At 44.1% G+C, this 20,658-nt stretch overlaps 1 protein-coding gene across 3 annotated transcripts; it reads right to left on the reverse strand.

Moving 5' to 3' along the window:
• Positions 1–657: 657 nt before the first annotated feature.
• On the reverse strand, positions 658–20,635 carry LOC125303227 (alanine--tRNA ligase, cytoplasmic-like). 3 transcript variants are annotated; one of them, XM_048256840.1, is made up of 22 exons: positions 20,550–20,625; positions 19,871–19,942; positions 17,754–17,975; positions 16,594–16,782; positions 16,074–16,219; positions 12,800–12,991; positions 12,288–12,432; positions 11,559–11,704; positions 10,880–10,988; positions 10,478–10,628; positions 9,888–10,012; positions 9,043–9,187; positions 7,031–7,209; positions 6,706–6,819; positions 6,323–6,529; positions 4,733–4,917; positions 4,129–4,237; positions 3,708–3,821; positions 3,236–3,355; positions 2,969–3,055; positions 2,481–2,594; positions 658–1,746 (listed from the first exon to the last, which is right to left on the reverse strand). In XM_048256840.1, the coding sequence occupies exons 2-22, from the start codon at positions 19,919–19,921 to the stop codon at positions 1,567–1,569; spliced, it is 3,030 nt and encodes a 1,009-aa protein (XP_048112797.1). In that variant the 5' UTR covers positions 19,922–19,942; positions 20,550–20,625; the 3' UTR covers positions 658–1,566. The 3 variants fall into 3 exon arrangements, with proteins under 3 accessions (XP_048112797.1, XP_048112796.1, XP_048112798.1); XM_048256839.1 differs by having other exon boundaries at positions 19,856–19,942; XM_048256841.1 differs by lacking the exon at positions 19,871–19,942 and having other exon boundaries at positions 20,550–20,635.
• Positions 20,636–20,658: the final 23 nt, after the last annotated feature.

The following is a 20,658-nucleotide window of genomic DNA, read 5'->3' on the forward strand; positions in this document are numbered from 1 at the left end:
TATATGATTATTTTATTTGTCTACACGTCTGAGTGATGAATGCCTCACATCTTTACTTCTGAGGGACTCGGACTCTGCTTTTATACCCAATCCTGGTGCCAGTTCACTTGATTAGTTGTGAAATGTTTCCTATTCTGTTTTCTTTAGCGTCCCAATTTTTTTGACGTGTTTGATGGCATCAAATTCAAAATGAATATATATTTTTCAAAAGTCACATTTGTCTGTTTCAACATTTGACAATGTTGCCCATGTGCAACTAAATTTGGGTTTACGAGATTTGCAGGTGATCTTTCTGTTTTTATTTACATTTTTTTGGAAATGGGGTTGTAAACTATTCAAAGATTGTATGTACTTGGAATGGATCTGCTCTTGTCTGTATAAAATAATGTAAGCCCTAAATATGGAAACCTAGATTTAATATATAATTAATGGTGACTTCTGAGAAAATGGTATTAGGGTTTTTTTTCTGATTAAATGTTCAGATGCCATCACCAACCTCTTCCACAGTTGAGGAAGCCAGGTTCAGTGAGGCGACCACACAGAAACGCTTTTCCCTCAGGCCTACACTGGTCTGCGTCAGCACATGGCCAACAACACTCAACTGCATCACACATGCAATAACACACACACACACACACACACACACACACACATGGCTTGACCTGTAGCTTTATTCCAGAATGTCAAATTCCTGCCAACACTTTTACTGACCTGCATTCAGAGTCGTCAGTAAATGGTGTTGTCCACAGGACAACAACGAACATTATTAATTCATTAAGCTAGAATAATCCCTTATTTATTAATTTCAGTTTTCCTTACATGAATCGACATGAAAAAGAGAGTATGGCTCATGTTGGTGGGAGGACTATGTTACCACTAGTGGCAAGCTAATGCTTTGCTTTTGTGTTCTGCTTGATGAGTGACTCAGGATTACAATGTCCACCGACGTCTACGTCCTCAAAAGTCCACAGAAAGACACAGAAAGAGAGAAAATGTATAGAAGTCTAAAGGATTGGAGAGAGCAGCCTTCTACCGCTAAAAAGCAGTTAACGTGTCCCATCGTTAGCATGGTGCTTACGTTTTGGCCTCCGTCAATTAAGACAAAAGGTGGGCGGAGCGAGATAAGAGATCGGTTACTTAGCAGGGTGACCCTGCACCTGTCAATCAAAGTTTTAGAAATGTGCCAATCAGGGGCCAGTGTGAGAGCTGCTTAAACACAGTGATCATGATGATGATAGGGATGGATGAAGTCATCCAAACATGCACAAACATCTGTTCAACTAACGGCAGGGACTGTGGCAGCAGCAGCCTCGGGAAAGAGAGAAGGCAGGGAGATTGGGGTGATGGACTGCTGGCCTGTCTACCTGCGCTCGTCAGGAAGTGGTTCTGTACAGTGTCCTGCCTGAAGCACCCAGCACAAAGGCGGAGCACTCCAGTTCAATAAGGTGGGTTGTGGGGTTGGGTTAAGTTGGAATTCATTCCACCATCTCCCCCTCTTATTCTCTCTTTCTCTTTACCTTGTCCACTAAAACCCAACCCCTGTGCTGCTTGTTCACGGCATTTGCTTTAATTTTCGCCCAGTTTGAGTCGGGCGAATTCGTTAGCCAGCTGCAAGGCCTCCTGCATGCAGTGGATGTTGCGACCGGTGGCCTGGGCAGACATGTCCTTCCCGCCTCCCTTACCGTCCATGAGGGGGCAGACTTCCTGCACCCACTCCATTGCTTTCAGGCCTCGACCGGCCACTTCCTGCAGGGACACATGAAAATATTGCATTCAAATAAGAAATGGGCGTGGTGGAGCAGCACTGACATCACCGACTGACAATCAGTTGGCCCCGGTTACATTTCCACCACTGACAGGTCATGTCACTTTGGATAAAAGCATCTGCTAAATATCAGTCAACTTTAAATATTTTATAAAGATGGGGAAAAGAGAGAGAGAGAGAGAAAGAAAGAAAGAAAGAAAGAAAGTAGGGGAGAAAAATAGGGCAGAATAGATAAGTGAGACTGAGCGCAAAATGATGGGTAGAGAATGACAGAAAAGATAGAGGGATAAAGAGAGAAAAAGATAGAAATGGAGGACCGTAAAGAGAACAGGAGGTGTGCAAGACAGGAATACAGATGGAAAGCCAAAGACAGCTGCTGTCACCATGTTCCTGTGTTCCAGAGCTGTAAGGGATCTGTTCTAGAACTAGCTTTGTCAAGATAAAGAGTTCTTTGTAGTCTCCTCGCTTGATAGCAGGATTCTGAGACAGCACCGCAACTGACACCACGGTCTGATCAAAGCAGAGATGGGCACCAAGAGATCTCTATTACAGTATATTAAACACCTGCAGTACACTACATAGTGGAAATGGAGCAGAAGGCCTATAAAAACTCTTAAAGATCCCTTGAAGTCTATCCAGCACATATGGCACATATGAAGTATTTAGCCTCGGAGGGTGGCATATATGGAGTATTTGGCCTAGGAGGGTGGCATACCTTGGGTACTTGGCAGAGGCAGATGATCTTGCCGGCATCGGCGTCCACAGTGAAGAGCATTGCAGCAGTCTGAGGGGAGTTACTCTTCAGTAGTTTTAGAGACTCGTTCAGAGCCTGGGGAGGAGATATGACTGGCAAGGTGAGTAAAGAAATGAATGTTCATTTTTAAAAGAGTGGCACGTCTGGGAGATTGGTAATGATATTTGGCCCATTATTTGTCATTTTCACAATACAAGGTCATTAGCCATTGAGTCATAACTAACCATTTAATTAAACCAGCTAATTAAAATGAAAGAAACAGAATTCCATCACACACATAAACAAAATACAATTTTTTTCAAACATCAGGGAAATTTTAGCAAATTGTTAAAGGTCTGGAGAGGAATTTTTCCACCAAAACCGCATTAATTCAGACTCCTCAAGCAGCACACAGCTTTTCAAAACTCCTGAAAAAGAGGATGGTGCGCATTATGCCATGAGGCCCTCACCTTGGCGGAGGCTCCACTCTCCATCTCCATGACGAGCAGGGGCTGATTGGGGCTGCTCTCAATCAACTCCTTCGTTTTCTCCAGCACCTACAGGAAAAACACAACACGGGTTTTGTGTGTAGACCAATAAAATCTATTTTACCATGAGATCAGAAACCTCACAAAATGTGGAAGATGTGAACGGGTCTGAAACCGTTCCAAAATGTGTTGTAAACGTAAACACAAACACATGGTAGATCACGTGGTAGCCAGTACTGCTGCACTCACTCTCTTCTGCACGTCGGCTTTGCTGGCGCGGTCCAGGTCATCCATGGTCTTCTTCAGGCCCTTCAGAGTCTCCCTCATCTCATCCTTCTGCCACTGCGAGATGACCGCAGTGCCCAGAGACTACAGCATGCACGACAGACAGACAAATGGAGGGGGGAGACAGAGAGAATGAGCAAAAAAGAACAACTTGATGTGCAACCACTCTATACAAAAACTACAGGGAATGTTACGTGTGATTTAATTCAAACTATTAATTCAAATCAATGTTGTTTATACAACAATAAGGCCATTCACAGAACCTGGCCAGAACATGAGCCTTGATGAGCATACTATGTTCATCTTCTTTCAAACCTGAAGTATCCCTAAGGGTACCTGAAATGGGCACCTCAGACACTTCAGTACTCGTGGGATATTGCCTGACGAGATACTTGTGGACGTGTGACGTCTGAGGCCTGTTCTGAGTCACACTCACCTCAGTCAGGTCAGCGATCTCCTTCTGCACGTCCTTATTAGGAGCAGTCTGGGCCTTGACTTTGTCTGACAGGGCAGACAGGCTCTGTCTGAGCGCGTCTGCTTTCCTCTGGGCCTGTCACCCACACACACACACACACAGTGGAAGAAAGACAGAGACACAATGAAGAGATGATACAGACCTGACCTTAAACTGATATAGCAACAAGCTTTTATCCAAGCAAACTTTCTAAAAGCCGGCTGAATTTCCATTTTTGGCACTCTGCTAGTTTGCATTCTAACTGATGTTATTTGGCAGGATATGTCCATCACCAAAGTATAAGACTACATAGTGAGCAGCCTGGACAGTCAGCTAGTGAGAATGACCAGTGTGTCTCCTTGTAGACAACGTTAAATAAAATATATGTTTTCCTCTCTCTAACCTTCTGGGCCTCAGCTCCCGTCACGGCAACGATGCGGCGGATTCCCTTGGCGATGGCCTCTTCGGACACGATGATGAAGGGGCCTGCGTGGCCAGAGTTCTGCAGGTGCCTGGGATCAGATGGGAAAGGTCAGATCCTGAGGTCATGAAAACCAGGTGCAGATGGACTCTGGTAAAGGTTGCCACACCACTTGTCACACCGTCACATGCAGTCACATGCGGACACTAAACTATAGGACTATAAAACTCCTTGTTTGGATGAAAATAAAAGCATGTTTATAGATAGACAAGTCAATCAGAAACTACAGTTAACTTTAACACACAAACCATCAAAGCAGCTCATTAAAACTAGGCACTGCTGGGCAGAAACAGGGACAAAAGACAGGAGAAGCAAAGATCACTAGGAAACACTAACTTTTCAGAGATTTATATCAAAGTCTGTACAGCATTTTTATTTTTGAGTGGACAAGAACAGCTGCCTGATACATATCAATAACCCTAAGGCTAATAACCTTTCATTATTTCCTAGAACCATTGGAATGAATTAAATATCATGTAAAGGTCTATGTGCACTAGTGAGAATAGTCGTGCAGTGTTCTACTCACGTTCCACCGCAGAACTCAATGGAAGTGAGAGAACCGGCAGGGCTGTTGGGGTCAGAGAGCAGGTCAGTGACGGGGATGCCAATGGACACGACTCGCACTGGGTCGGGATAGGTCTCATCAAACACGGCACGCAGGCCTTGGATGGCCTTAGCTGCAGCCAGGGGAGCCTCCATAGCATACACAGGCTAGAGAGAGAGAGAGAGAGAGAGAGAGACAGACAGAGAGACAGATGAAAGAAAAGAGATCAAAAAAGGGAAAACATGTCTTTAAAATGTTGCAACTGGAAATAAGTTGGGCAAACATATCCAAACGTCCATAACATAAAAGCAAAGCAAGATTAGTTACAGAGCTTAAAGTTCTGTGTCTGAAGTTATCAGAGATGTTCAAAGCCGCTGTATACAATTATCTATTTGCAAATCTTAAATGCTGAAATTGCACGCCATGGTACAACCCACACCTGAATTCTGGCACTGTCTGAGAACTTTAAACCCTGTAGTTTGCAAATATAATACATGATAAAACATACTGAACATCAGTGGCGTCTTTAGACCTGGGCATTCGGGGCTATAGCCCCGAATCTATGGGCCAACAACAACAACAAAAACTCTAATCGTGAATGAAATAAATAGCCCCGAGGAAGAGACTTTTGTGTTTGTGTCCATTGTGTGCATTAACAGCAGCGCAAGAAAATCTGACATGATCTGGGCAGGTTTAGAATAATTTGTTGCAAAATGTTGCAATTTCAATTCTCTTCTACGCTATTACGCATTGCTGTTTCGCGGCTTCTACTAACTAGCCTTAGCTAAATAAGTGTACAGAAGGACAAATGGATATTAGAAGTTTCTTTAGAGAAAAAAAGGGCAGAGCAGGGACAAGAAGTGGAAACTCACAGTGTGTCATCATCTCCCGCCTTAGGAGGACATTTCGATCAGCTCAGTTTCAATATATCGTGATTTACTATTGAATCACATGCGCAGTAAATATGGTAAACCTGACCTCGTTTGAGGGGCTTCAAGCAATGCATGTTGGGCTTGATTTTGACAGAATGGAACTTTTTCTTTGGGCAAAAGTTCGTGATAGCCTACACAACCCAAATGCATTGCTTTCAAGGCACCCATAGCCCATTAATTGAAGGGGATGGCGTCCAAATGTTTATCCCGAGATCTAACGCTCACACCTGTGCACTTGACAGAGGTGCATGGCGATGTTTATTCTACAGGCTATTTTAATGTCATATTTTTGGGTGTTGTATGTGGTGCACTTTGGCAGAAGAGACGTTCTCCTTACACTGTCTTTAAACATCAAAATATTCAGAATGCTGTGACGTGAGTCATTACAATTGGCCTTCCTTTTCATTCTCAAAGTAGGTTAAAATTGCATGTTCATCAGCCCGATTTTTAAAATCTCTCGGGGGAGAAACCCCGGACAAAAACTCTAAGTTCTGGGCTCTAGCCCCGAATGTTTTAAATAGCTAGCGACGCCCCTGCTGAACATATTTACACATACATATCTACAAAACCCACATAACCAGTCAGATCCACTCCCAACACATGGGCACACACACACAGCATGTATGTGGTGACTGCTCACCTTGTTGTCTCGGATCATGGTGCAGGCGATCTCCTCGGTGCGGCGCACCTCGGCGGTGGTGAGGGCTCCTTTGGCGGTGAAGTCAAAGCGCAGGCGATCGGCGGCCACCAGGGACCCGCGCTGGTCCGCCTCACCCAGGACCCCCCGCAGGGCGAAGTTCAGGATGTGTGTGGCGGTGTGGTTACTCATGATGGGCCTACGACGAGCCTGAGGGAGGGAATGGGGGGACAGAGAGAGAGAAAGAAAGAAAGTAAGTGAGGGAAAAGAAAAGAGAATAGTGAAATTGGATGATCAATCATCCTACCGATGTCTATTCAGTGCAAAGTAATTAATCAGGAAGGCACATATACACACACCAACTGAAAACCAAAAGCATGACCCACCTCATCTACGTGTAGCGTGAGCCGGTCTCCGACCTTCAGTGTGCCATATACTGTGCCCACGTGCAGCACGTAGCCTCCCCGCACCTGTGTGTTCTTCACTGTGAACTCCATCCTCTACACACACATAAACACACGCACAGAGAATTAAGGCTGCTTTTCCCCACTCACATAAACACAAACATTATATAGGAACAACAGGGAAATCCACAAAAATCTATCCTCATGAATATGACACATGGGCAAACACATATGCTCTCACACACACTAACAAAAATGTACACACTCTCACACACACACACACACACACACACACACTACTCCTTACATCCTCTGCAGAGTCATTTTCGCGCAACATGTATCCCTCGTCGAAGGTCTGACCACCCTGCTCGGCGTAGAAGGACGTCTGGTCGAGCACCACACCACACTCCTGACCCGTGGTCACCTCGTCCACGAACGTCCGCTCACGCCGCAGGGCCAGTACTGTGGCCACAGTCTGCTCAAAGTCTGACCCCGAGAAAAAGAACACCACAAAAGATTACTCACACTAGAGGTGTGCACGGATTGTGGAATAACTGAAGAACCATCAGAAGCTATATTACATGAACGTTAAAGCAGCACTAAAGAGGATTTGCTCTTGGTGTCCCCCTAGAGTTGAGAAGCGCAATAAAAAAATTCATTCAAGTCATTAATATAATAAATGTGCACCTTTGTAACAAACTATAAACATAACTTGGATACGATATAAAGAGAATGGACAGATAGCAGTCTGTAGAAAGAGCTCTGAATTCCTGTAAGAAGCCTATGTATTTGTGCTCTACAGTACAGTCTATAGCATAGAAGCTCTTTTCCATTTAGATTTTTGCTGGATATTAAATTGGAATGCTGCCACTCAAATAGATTTAAATCGAAAAACAGGTTTTTATGAAAATGGATTTGTTTTTATGAAAATGGATTTTGTCTTTAAATTCCATCACTGAACTTTATCCAGCTGCTGATGGGCAGCAAACATAAGCAGGATATGATGTCAAAAGTAATGGAGCTCATTAGTGAGGTCATCCATAAGAAGCCTACTGCACAATGTCTAAACTAATAATACTGTTAATGCCATAGTAGGTACTATACCAACCCCCCATTTGTTTTTAAAAAAATTTTGCCATTTGTAGTTTGTATGGGGGAAATCAATTAAAATGTGGAAAAAAAATCAAAGATTTCTTTTTTTAGGCCAGATCACCCAGCCCTATTGCCAATCAGTGATAGTAGCCTAACCAAGATAACTTTGCTGTGACGTGTGCATAGCAAACATTATATCTTCAGAACTTGTTGCCATGGAAGTAAATTACACACTCGATCTCTCTCCCTCACACACACGCACAATCTCAAGGTTTAATCAAAGTGTGGCCAAATTTGGAGGCTATCTGTGAAAAGAAGAAGTGCATACAACGTGAGGCCTTTTCTTGTTTTTTTAATTGTTAACTTACTAAACATTACAAGAAAAGATTAATTGAAGTCTCCTTCCATCTTTGTGCTTCCAAATTTGGAGGACACACTCTAGTCCTTCCTAGGAGCTAGTCATTATGAAACGGATGTTTACTGTCCTTCTCTGAACTCATTACACAAACAACTACAGCGAGCACTGGGGCCGGGGTTATTTTAGAACCGCAGCGTCTGGGTTGGATCTGTCATAAACAAATGACTAAAAGTGTAAATAATGAGCCTTTCCTATTCATCCACACTCCCAGTTATAAAACCCAGTTAGAGCTGTCCTAACCCTCCAGAGTCCAAAAAAGGATGACAAACTTTCAAAGAAACTGCATTCAGAAAAAAGAAGCTAGCATGGAGGGACATAGCGATGGAGTCCATAGAATGAAATTCTGCGACTTGCAATTACAGGGGAAATAACCCAAAGCAAAACATCATGCAGCAAAGTTCAACATACTTAAACTTTTGAGGCGACCAGCGGAATACCAATTGTGTGAATAAGGCTCAATTCATTCATGTTCCAAGACCCAATTATTGGATATATACTACATCCCAGGGTCCAACATAAGATTTTCCTCCCACTGGCATGTACATCTGATTTGTACTGCTCCCATACAATTCTATTGGCCCTGAAAAGTCACTTTTACATAAAGCCTATTTTAATTGTAATAAGTCCCCCATTGCAGTTAGTAGCCTTAGCTTCAAGTTAGCTTCAAAGGTGAATTACCTCGTGGCAATGAGTGATGGTAGAAAAACTGACATTGGCCCAAAAAGCCAGTAACTGGCCAACTAACTTGCTCTTTTACTTGCCCCGGGCCAGTGCTTTTGTTGAACCCTGCTACACCCCTCTCCACTCACCGTAGCTGCCGCCATCGTCGGAGGTGTACTTGTACTTGGGGCTGTCGTCTGTGGCGGGGGTGTCCTTGTTGCGGAGCTCCTCGATGGCATAGATGTCCAGCATGAGGTGATCCGCATCTCCAGCCCCTTTGCCCTGGGACTTCAGCTGGACAGAGAACATTGTGTGGCCTACTGGTTAGCGCTTCGGACTTGTAACTGGAGGGTTGCCAGTTCAAACCCCGACCAGTAGGAATGGCTGAAGTGCCCTTGAGCAAGGCACCTAACCCCTCACTGATCCCCGAGCGCCGCTGTAGCAGGCAGCTCACTGCGTCGGGATTAGTGTGTGCTTCGCCCCACTGTGTTTTCACTGTGTGCTGAGTGTGTTTCACTAATTCACAGATTGGGTTAAATGCAGTGACCAAATTTCCCTCACAGGATCAAAAGAGTATATATACTATACTTACTATACTTAAACACGGCATGTCCAAGTTTCAACAAGTAAAATGTAAGACCTTTTTAAGACCATATAGAATGAAATTTAAGAACAGCTTCATGCTCTTACCAGCAAAAATCGTAGACCCAGAATAAATAGCAAAGTAAATAATTATGGGCTGCAAAGTTCATATCGGTTCCAGTCATCATCCAACACCCCCCCCCCCCCAACGTTGTGATACATCTGTACAGTCTACATAGTCTATGCTGCTGACTTTTTTAGACTTTAAGACTCTCAGACTGGAGGTCTGTGCTCTCCCAGTGCTCTTATAGTTTGTTCATTTAATCTGAGCATTTTGGGCTCCATCCATTCCCTCGTGCCTTTCTCCCTGCTCCGTCCCCAGTTCTGTCTGTCCGTACACTCTCCTCGTTACCTGAGCAGCCTTCTTCTCCTCTTCAAAGCCGTCAATGTCCACGCCCATCCCTCTCTCCTCGGCGATCAGGGCTGTGAGGTCCAGGGGGAAACCGTAGGTGTCGTACAGCAGCCAGGCTGTGTCTCCTGGACAGACAGACAGACAGACAGACAGAGAGAGAGAGAGAGAGGCACAGGTGAGACAGGTTCGAACTCCACCAGCCAGGGAGCAGGTGGCACTCACAACAAACAATTTACAGACTGCTCAACATCCACTCATGGAAAATGGGGCTCCCGGTAATTCATGACATACTTTATTATTTATGTTGTCAAATTACATTTCTGCAGAAAAAAAAAAATTCATTAAGAATTATCGGTATTACAGCTCATCACTCACTTTCACAATCTCACAGCCTGAATGGTCTCTGGCACAGGTTCTAACCACGTCGATTTCATCACTTTCATCTCACAGGTGGCAAGCAATTGATCAGCATTTGTTTTTGTGACTTGGCTATTGGGTTTCGGATAAACACATTAGCATTCATGGCGAGCATCAGTGTTCCACAGGCTGAGCTCCAAAGCTGAGCTAGTCTGAGTGCTGTCACATCTCACCTGGGATGGTGGTGCTTTCTCCCAGGCTCTGGATCTTACGGTCCAGGATGCGGCGCCCTCTGCTGAGCGTCTTGAGGAACTGCGTCTCCTCCTCGTTAATGATGTCCTTCACCATGTCTGGATCCTTTTTCAGCTCTGGGAAGGCATCTCCCTAAATAAATAATAACCACACAAACCAATATAGTATTAGCAACACCACGGCTCACGCATGATGAAGTTGGGGATGAAGTAGGGCCCAGAAAGATGTGCAAAAAGAGACCATTTTAGATTAGATAAGTCCCTTTAACACTAAAGCTCTCCTCACATTGGCACCGACATGAGTGCAGCGCACTCTGCTTCCAAAATTCGACTACATTAGATTAAAGTGTTTTCAAACTTTAAAAAAAAAGAGGCTTCTCTCACCAGTGACTCGACCACCACGTCCACTAGGGAGGCAAAGAAGCCCTTCTGGGCTCCAAGCTTCTCGTGAGAGTATCTCACCGCACGCCTCAGGATCCTCCTCAGCACGTAGCTGCAAACAGACACACACAGCAGGGGTTAATGCATGCACACACACACACACACACACACACAGCAGGGGTTAATGCACACACACACACACACAGCAGGGGTTAATAAACACAGACACACACAGACGAGTGGTGGATCTCATGCACACAGGTCAGTGGGTAAATGCAGGTGCGTTAAAGGGCACAAAGTGGAGAAGTCCTACACAGTGCTGTACGAATCCATTTGGTAATGGCGATATTAGCTCTGTTTTGACCTTATGATCATCACGGTCACTACTGTATAAACTAAAACAGACACACACACACGGACACACATAGAGACATGCACACACACACAGACACACACACACACACAGACACACACATAGAGACATGCACACACACACGGACACACATAGAGACATGCACACACATGGACACACACACAGACACACACACAGACACACATAAAGACATGCACGCAAACGGAGACACACACACTGAGGTGCAAAATAGCCACTCTGAGGAAGTGGGTGGAGTATTTGCACTTGTCCCTCCAAACAGAAAAGGAAAGGGAGCCAACCACTCCTCACCCTCTGCCAGTGTTGTCGGGTCTTCCTCCGTCGGACAGGGCGATGGTGATGGTGCGGGCGTGGTCAGCCAGCACACGGTAGGCCATGTCAATGCCATCTGTGTCCTCAGCACCAACCTTGCCCGTGTATGGCCTGGCACCAGTGCCCTAGGGACAGAAAACAAACACTACGATTTAGGACAGGAGAAACCGAGAGGGAAAAAAACACACCACTATTAATATATGTATTCAAAGTTGCCATCGGACACTAATGTCAGGTGAACCCAACTCTCAACTAGCGGTCTTCTAATAGCAAACTAATGCTTAAACTTATTCATTCCACTCTGACTTTAATTCTGTATTGAAAATGTTGTATATTATCACTGTGAATGCTTTTAGACTGCCTGTTGATATAGCATTTTTCCTTACTCTGTTAACATACTATATGTGCGGTGTATGTGTTGTGTTTTCTGTTGTATGTTTCTCCCTGAGGTGCTGCCTCTCTTGGCCAGGCCTCCCTTGGAACCTCACCTCTGTCTTAATGTGACTGCACTGGTTAAAGAAAGAATAAATAAATAAAATAAAAATGGCTACATTAAACTATTATTAACTATTATTCTCACAAGATGTGTCTACAGAATGCTGGGTTGGTTGGTCTAACTGTGATGGATTAACTTCCTGATCCAAGGCGCATTTTGAGTGCCTAGTATTTTAGTGGTCGTGCGAGTGAAGGTGAAGGTAGCCCTCTGACCTTCTGGATGGCCTCGAAGTAGGGCACAAAGAGGTCCGTGTCGTAGTTCGACATCTTATTCTGCAGCACGGACACCAGGCGCTCCAGGCCCATGCCTGTGTCAATGCTCTTCTTAGGCAGAGGCTTCAGCTCCGTCTCAGACTCCCTGAACAAGAACCGTGAGACACATGAGCGTGAAGGCATTTTGGAGCTCTGTGTGTGTGTATATAAGTGAGAATGTGAATGTGTGTGTGTGTGTGTGTGACCCATGGAGCTCTTTTGTGTGTGTGTGTGTGTGTGTGTGTGTATAAGTGAGAATGTGAATGTGTGTGACCCATGGAGCTCTTTGTGTGTGTGTGTGTGTGTGTGTGTGTGTGTATATATGGAGAGAAATGTGGATATATATATATATATATTATGGAGACCCATTGTGTGTGTGTGTGTGTGTAAGTGAGAATGTGAATGTGTGTGTGAGTATGAGTGTATGAGAAGAGGTATGTGTATGTATGCTTGCAGCTCATCGTGTCTCCCACCTATTGAACTGGATGAACACCAGGTTCCAGATCTCCAGCACGTTTGGGTCATCCATGTTGACCAGGTGGGCGGCGTCTCTGCCCCCAATGCGGTCGTAGTGGATCTCACTGCAGGGGCCGCAGGGGCCAGTGTCGCCCATCTCCCAGAAGTTGTCCTTCATGCTGCCGGGCAGGATACGGCACTCCTCCATCCTGAGAGAGAGAGAGAGAGAGAGAGAGAGAGAGAGAGACACAAGACTTTGATTTTTAAAACCCCTTTATTGAAAAATTGAATTGAATTCTAGGTCTAAGCGTTGCGTTACGCTTGACGCTGCTGCTTGCCGCTGGCCAATATGATCCCCACCTAACACTGATTAAACGTCAGGATGCCATCAATAGCCATAGAGATCAGACCTTTCTTTATATACCATTTCCATTACAAAAGGCTGATGTTATCCAAAACAAAAGAAAGTATATTCAACCCTTACCCTCGATTTCACTAAAGCGTTAAAAGTGTGTCCACTAGATTAATAATTCACCCCTCCTCTTCAAGAGAGAAAGAAAGAAACAAAGAAAGATAGAACACACACACACACACACACACACACTTCCACTCTGCACTTCTTTATCCTGCCCATGTTTATCAGCACTCATTGCGTTCATACCATGTGCCCTGTTCAAAGTGTACCGCCACACAATATCTTCAGAAGTGCAGTTTAACATGCTCAGACCAATCCAAGTACAAACATCAGAATGTTGGCCTACAACTATTTTGTCCACCCTAAATAAAATCCTACATAGCCAGAGCTACCCTGAACCACTTGCAATATGACCAAGCTGAAGAACGTACAAGACCCAAGACCCAGCAAACAGATAGGAATGTTATTTTAGAGAGAGACCATTAAGACACAGATGAGAGGTTAACAAGACAAGTAGGAGGTTGATGAGCCGTCTCTGTGGACCTGAACGAAGAGGACATCCAACACATGCTGCCGTACCCCCAGAAGAGTGTCGGTGAGGAAACAACATTAGGGATCGACCGATATATCGGCCGGCCGATATATATCGGGCCGGTATTTGCATTTTTTACGTGTATCGGCATCGGCTGATAAGCTGCTGCATTCGCCGATATTTTTTCCCCCACATTATTTACATACAGGCGTCCACAGGCAGCTCTGTGTTGCTGGAGATGCTGCAATTCACATGCAGACTGCCCCTCCCCCACGAGCAGAGTGCTGAAAACCTGCTCTTCAAGACAACAGTAAACTTTAAACTTTCAAAGCATCTTTTAACTGTTTGACTTAGCTGAAATATTGCCATACACTTTGAAGGTGGAAGCAAGTTTGTGGGTCCAAATGGAAAACACGAATGATAGATAGGTAGGCTACTTTTTTAATGCTTAATGATCGTTTATAAAACTGCTTGCCATTGTATTTAGGGAGCTGCAAATAGCTAAGTTGTAGGATATCCATATTCATGCGGTAGCTGTTACAAACACTGGTCATATGATTAAGTAGCCTAATGCCAACTTGTTCCGTGGTATTTGTGGGAGTTTTATTCAGCGACCACCTGGCTGAGTGTTGGACACGTGTGGTGTGTGTGTGTGTGTCTCCCTCCCTGAATGCCTGTTCTATAAAACATGCCATTGTATTTAGGGAGCTGCAAATAGCTAAGTTGTAGGCTATCCGTATGCATGCGTTAGCGGTAGCTGTTACGAACATTGGTCAATCATATGATTAAGTAATGCCGACGTTGTTCCGAGATATTTGTGGGAGTTTTATTCAGCGACCACCTGGCTGAGTTTTGGACGCGTGTGGTGTGTGCGTCTCCCTCCCCCTCTCCCTTCGTGCGGGGCGGAGTTGCCATCGCAGTGATATCAGAGCTTTAATAATGAGACGTGTAGTTTTTATTAATTAAATATTAATTTGTGTTAACGTTTATCATGTACCAGAGATACCGTGTATGCCTTACTTGTTTAGAGCCGTTTGCTAACGTTATCATTATCAATCCAGTTCAATGGTGGTTCGTCAGCTACCAAACAGTTTGTGTGTGCGTCTGGTCTGTCTCACTCAGTGGGACACGCGCATCACAGCGATATGAGAGTGCTGCGCTACCTGAAGGAGATTTTAAAACTTTGAGAGATACGTTTTTATACCTTTTGACGTTGATGCCGTTTAGAACAGAAACATCTGACACCACGTTATTTCCGCGTTATTTTCCTCTGCTGATTTATGTTCTGTGGTTGACAAATCTGGCAGCTTTTTTTAGAAAAATATAGACATAAAATTCTAAGAAAAATATAGACAAAAATTGAAACCATGCAGTCTAAAATGACAAATCAAGCACTTTATTTCAATAGCTACTTTTCAGGCTTATTGTTTTCTTAAATTATTTAAATGTGTTGACAAAGGACATTTTGTGATGACTTGAATTATGTCTTATAATATGTCAGCAAGCAATGCATCATCAAGGCTGTGTTGTGTAAGATGTTGATGAAAGCATTTTGCACAGTTAACCATATCCAGTGCACCCATCCATAAGTTCAATAAATGTTCCTTTTTTAAATTGAGATTTATAACATTTGTTATCATCATTTGTAATTATGTGTCATTTGTATGATGTAAATTGAGGGAGCAAAATAAAAGCAGTATCGGCTCCAAATATCGGCTCAAGAAAATTGGCAGCCTGTTTCAGTCATCGGCTAAGGCTGATGGAAAAAAATCGGTATCGGTACTAAAAAATCCATATTGGTCGATCCCTAAACAACATCACCTGCTTTGAGGGACAAAGCCATGCAGGATGCAGGGAGAAACAGCAAATGAGGGAGTTAAAGATGGGGGAGAGAAGAGAAGGAGAGAAAAACTTCTAGACATCGACACAGAAAGAGAAAGGGAAGAAAAGAGAGGGGGGCATAGGACTGGCTACACACACACACACACACACACACACACACACACACACACACACAGCCCCTGAGGCAGAGTTCACCAGGAGAGAATAAGGCTTCAGGGGGATTGGAGGACAGGGAGTAATGAAACAGGAACACCCCAGAGAGACAATCACTTAGGTGTGACAGTCTCAGGTGTTAAATCATGATGATACCTGGACCACTCTAGTTAACTACTCCTGTCCTTATTGTTGTAGAGAGGGCTTGATTTGAGCATGACAATGGTTGAGCTCTTGATTATAGGACATTTCTTGCCACTATTAGAATGAGACACTGCCAACACAAAACAGCAAATACAGAAACCAGCATTCTGTCTGACTGCAGCCTTACACTGCAGTGCTGACTCACCCCAGGTCCAGCCAGATCTGCTTGCACTCCAGGTCCGCCTCCAGGCCGGCCTCAGCGTGGCCCCCAAAGTAGGTGACATAGAGGCGCTCGATGGGGATGCCGAGCTCCTGAGTCAGCAGCTCCAGGGCCATCTTACAGGCCAGTTGCTGCAGAGCAGAGCAGACACCCAGCCATCAGCACAGGAGGAAACGAGGAAGGGAGAAGAGAGAAGGAAGGACACGGTTAATTTGGTTAATTTTAGAATGACAGACTGACAGACAGACAAACACGGTCAGGTTCAGATAGCCCCGAACACAAGACTAAATAAATGCAAAAAAAAAAAAAAGAAAAATTAAAAAAAAAAGAGTATGCAATAGACATGACTGGTCTAGACTGGTCTGGAAATGTCAAACTCACTGCATAACTGTTCAAGAAAAAGTATCTCCCGACAAATATGTAGCTTAAATGCAATGGGTTTATAATAGTCTGAGCTCTGCTAGACAGGTGTCAACCTTTTTCCTCCGTTCTCTGAAAGGCTTACCTTAAAGTAGTCTCCAAAGGACCAAGAGCCCAACATCTCAAAGAAGGTATGGTGGTACACATCCTTCCCCACATCGTCCAGGTCATTGTGCTTGCCTCCAGCACGGATGCACTTCTGGGTGTTGGCAGCACGCTTCAGTCTGGCCATTGGGTGCGATGGGTCAATAGTGTTCAGAAAGATGGGCTTGAACTACAGGTGGAACAAAAAAAAAACAACAAAAAAAAACAGGCTTAGTCTATGGTATATTACTAGACTCAGTATATTTACTGTGTCTAGTGCCATCTTGGAAAGTTCTGTAAAGACCACATTTTTCTTGTAAGCTGCTCTAGATTCAGTTCCCCATAGTTACATACACAAACATTCAACCAGAGACAATCATTCAAGTTTTCATACAGTTAAACGGTGAACTTGATAATGCAAAATACTTTAAATGTAAGTTTCCATCTTCTAGCTCGCACTATGGTTAATCAAACATAAAGGCACAGCAATGAGAAATTTAGCGATTTATTCATACATCATTCCTCAGACAAGAAATATATTTCCTCTATCAGAATGGCTGCTAAGCAACGTTGAGAGGCAAACTCTAACTTTAGTATAAATTCGTGGTGGCACAGTAATGCAGTCAATGTGAAGGGTTGCACTGGGTTTTCGCCAGCACCGAACGTTATTCGGTTAATATATATGGGGCAGTCGTGGCCTACTGGTTAGTGCTTCGGACTCGTAACCGGAGGGTTGCCGGTTCAAACCCCGACTAGTAGGCACGGCTGAAGTGCCCTAGAGCAAGGCACCTAACCCCTCACTGCTCCCCGAGCGCCGGTGTTGTTGCAGCTCACTACGCCGGGATTAGTGTGTGCTTCACCTCACTGTGTGATCACTGTGTGCTGTGTGTGTGTTTCACTAATTCACGGATTGGGATAAATGCAGAGACCAAATTTCCCTCACAGGATCAAAAGAGTATATATATACACTATACTATCCTATACTTAAATATTCAGCCAATCATAATCAAGGACCGGAACTAGTTTTAGAAACCATGGTTTAAGGACCCCTCTAAACCAACCCATCGATAATTTGTCTGCATCTAGCAAGTTTTTTCTAGAGGGCTAGTTACCGGTCTATCTGGTGGCTACACCTGGCTGTGGCATTATTGCAGAGCTCACCTGGTTCATGCCGGCGTTGGCAAACAGCAGCGTGGGGTCGTCCAGCGGGATGGTGGCGGACGAGTGGACATACTGGTGTTCATGGCGTCGAAAGAAGTCAATGAACTTCTCTCGGATCTGGGCTGCAGTCAATGAAGAGTCCATGATGCGAGGGCTGCTAGCACGAGACTGTGACTCCGACTCTGACAGCGACTGTGACTCAGACGGTGACTCCGACAGTGACTGTAGGGAAAATGGACAAACACACACACACACACACACACACACACACACACACACACACACACACGGTTGAACAAATCGTGCTACACTGAACTGTCAACTGACAGTGGAACACAGGTGCAGTCTGTGCAATTAATAACATCAACCCAGCCTCTAGTTGGCTCTGCCAACTGCCAACCGTCAACAAGTTAGGAAGGAATGCAGACTGATTTGGTGAGATCCACGGTAAAAATCCATATAGATCCATGATCCTTTGAAGCCCAATAATAATCAATTATGGTGTTGAGTGGCTCTTTATTTTGTGGTAATCAAACACTTTTGGCACACAGCAAACAAAGGCAAACAAGCTTGCTGATTACATAAGCACACAAGCTTGCTGATTTATCACAGACAAAATTGAAGCCACAGGCATTTACTTGGTTGGAAAGACAGGTCAAACCTCATTTTTAAAGGCATTATGTTTAGGCTACAGCTTAGTGGACAGTAATTTGCCTGAGGTTGAACGTTTGAAGGCCTATACTGCTGTTCAAGTTTAGTAATAGTGAATAAATGTTGCTTTTCATATGTGCTTTTCATAAACACAGACACTAATGTTTTGGAGAATGAACGCTTCTGCATTAGTACTGACTGCAGGTAGGGATGTAACGATTACCGGTATAATGGTAAACCGCGATAAAAATGTTGACTATAACAATTATCGTTTTCATTTCAAATATCATGTGGAAACCGTGTGTTTAATCCTTCCCAGCTTCATCCAAGCCTGCTTTTGACATACAGTAGGCCTGGTACAATGAAACAAAACTGGTACCCTACTGGTTCTGTTATCTACTTGATGGATTTAATTGTGGCACAAAGCCAATTATAAATGACCAAGGAAAAAGTGAATGGGACAACACACAATGTCACTGTAACGTTATGCTATGAATTAAGAATGCTCAGCTCAGCCAGGTTTGTTTGTGCAGTCAGGATGTAGGCCTATGAATGTGAATGAAAATATGCCCTTCTCCAGTAGCTATAGGCCACCTTAAAATGCACCAGAATAAAAGAATCACATCTGCTCAGTAACAACTTTTTACCCACCCACAGCACCACCTCTATGAGCACCCCAAGATGAAAATGAGTTCCAGTGTCCCTGGTTAAATGTTGCACTTTTGATAAGGTTTTGCCTATATTTTGTAATAGTAAATGCGGTCACACTTTTTGAAACTATTTTAGCCTATTAGTCCTTTCTGAACATAATTGAACACACAAAAATATTGCGATAATACCGAAAACCGTGATAATTTTGGTCACTATAACCGTGAGGTTAAATTTTCATATCGTTACATCCCTAACTGCAGGATGTGCTCTTTAATCTGTGCACCAATGTGCGCACAGACTTTCTTGTTTGGTTATTTTCCATCACCTTATCCTCTGATCTGATGCACAGGTATCCCCCTGGAGCAGAACAAATGGAATGGTCTACTACTTTCACCAAAGGTGAGCATCCTAACCTAAGGGACAGCTATGCAGAGTAAACAGGCCAGGTCCCCTTCCTACCTACTACCCTCTGCAGTAACGACCAACCTGCATGCAAGCAGCACCAATCCTCTGATCAACTCGGACAGCAAGCGCAGGCTTAAACCGCCAATCATTGCAGAACACTGCATGCACTTCAACACGTTTTCCCAGTCATCTCTGTACGTTGCAATTATCTCTCAGCGCATATTCAGTGCAGACTTTCAAACAGCCAGTGTTGCAATAAAGCACAGCTAGACAAGATCTCATGAAATAAGTTTGAGGTGGTATGTGTTCTTCTGTCAGTATAGTTATAGTCACTCAAAAAAATGCAGTCTTTAAATCACCACCGACTAGTTGGTCAAAATGCAATAGCGCAGGACCTTTGAGTAGTTCACCTGACAGCACCCGAAAACTTTGGCACACAAAACAGTGAGATGCAGACCCATCAGTGACAACCAGGCTGCACCCTTTGTAAGAGAAGAGTTTATGCATGACATAAAAATGAGAGCACCAAATAAGGATTACATTAAGTTTTTTTTTTTTTTTTATTTTTTCATAAATACACTGACGTGAGAAGTGAAAAATAATGAACTGGTGTTAATGAACAACCACTAAGAGCTACCTTACGATAACGACTTGCATGAGCTGACATACTGATGGCTAACGTAAGATTGACTAAATCTGGTCTAGCTTCATTCAACTAGCTACAACTCTTGACAGCCGACCGGCTGCTAATTATGGGACAGATAGCTCACTCGTTTCGTATCAGGAAAGCTGGCAAATTGAGCAAACAGCTCAACTAATCAATTCTTGCGCGAATTGATATTCGTGGAAGGGCTGGAGTGAAAGCTCGCTACCCATCACGAACAGCACCTGGTACCACGAGAAGGCTAACTATGCTAGTAAGGCTCAACGCTGACCATTCATTAGAGTTAGCTGCACAGCGAGCTAATCACTGGTTTAATGGGATGGCTCAGCTCTTAATCCCCACGTTTATTGATGGTATAAATACTGCGGCATCGGTTACTATGAAATACTATGATAGAGAGGACCAAAAACCCCTGTTATACTCACGGTTATTAATCTTCCAGACACTTTTCTCTCCTGTCACACTGCTTCCCCACGCCGGTGCACTCGAAGAAGAGAGGCGTACAGCGTTTACCCACAAAGAAATGCCATTGGT

This window comes from Alosa alosa, chromosome 11 (assembly GCF_017589495.1).
Source record: "Alosa alosa isolate M-15738 ecotype Scorff River chromosome 11, AALO_Geno_1.1, whole genome shotgun sequence".
In the NCBI taxonomy this organism is placed as follows: Eukaryota; Metazoa; Chordata; class Actinopteri; order Clupeiformes; family Clupeidae; genus Alosa; species Alosa alosa.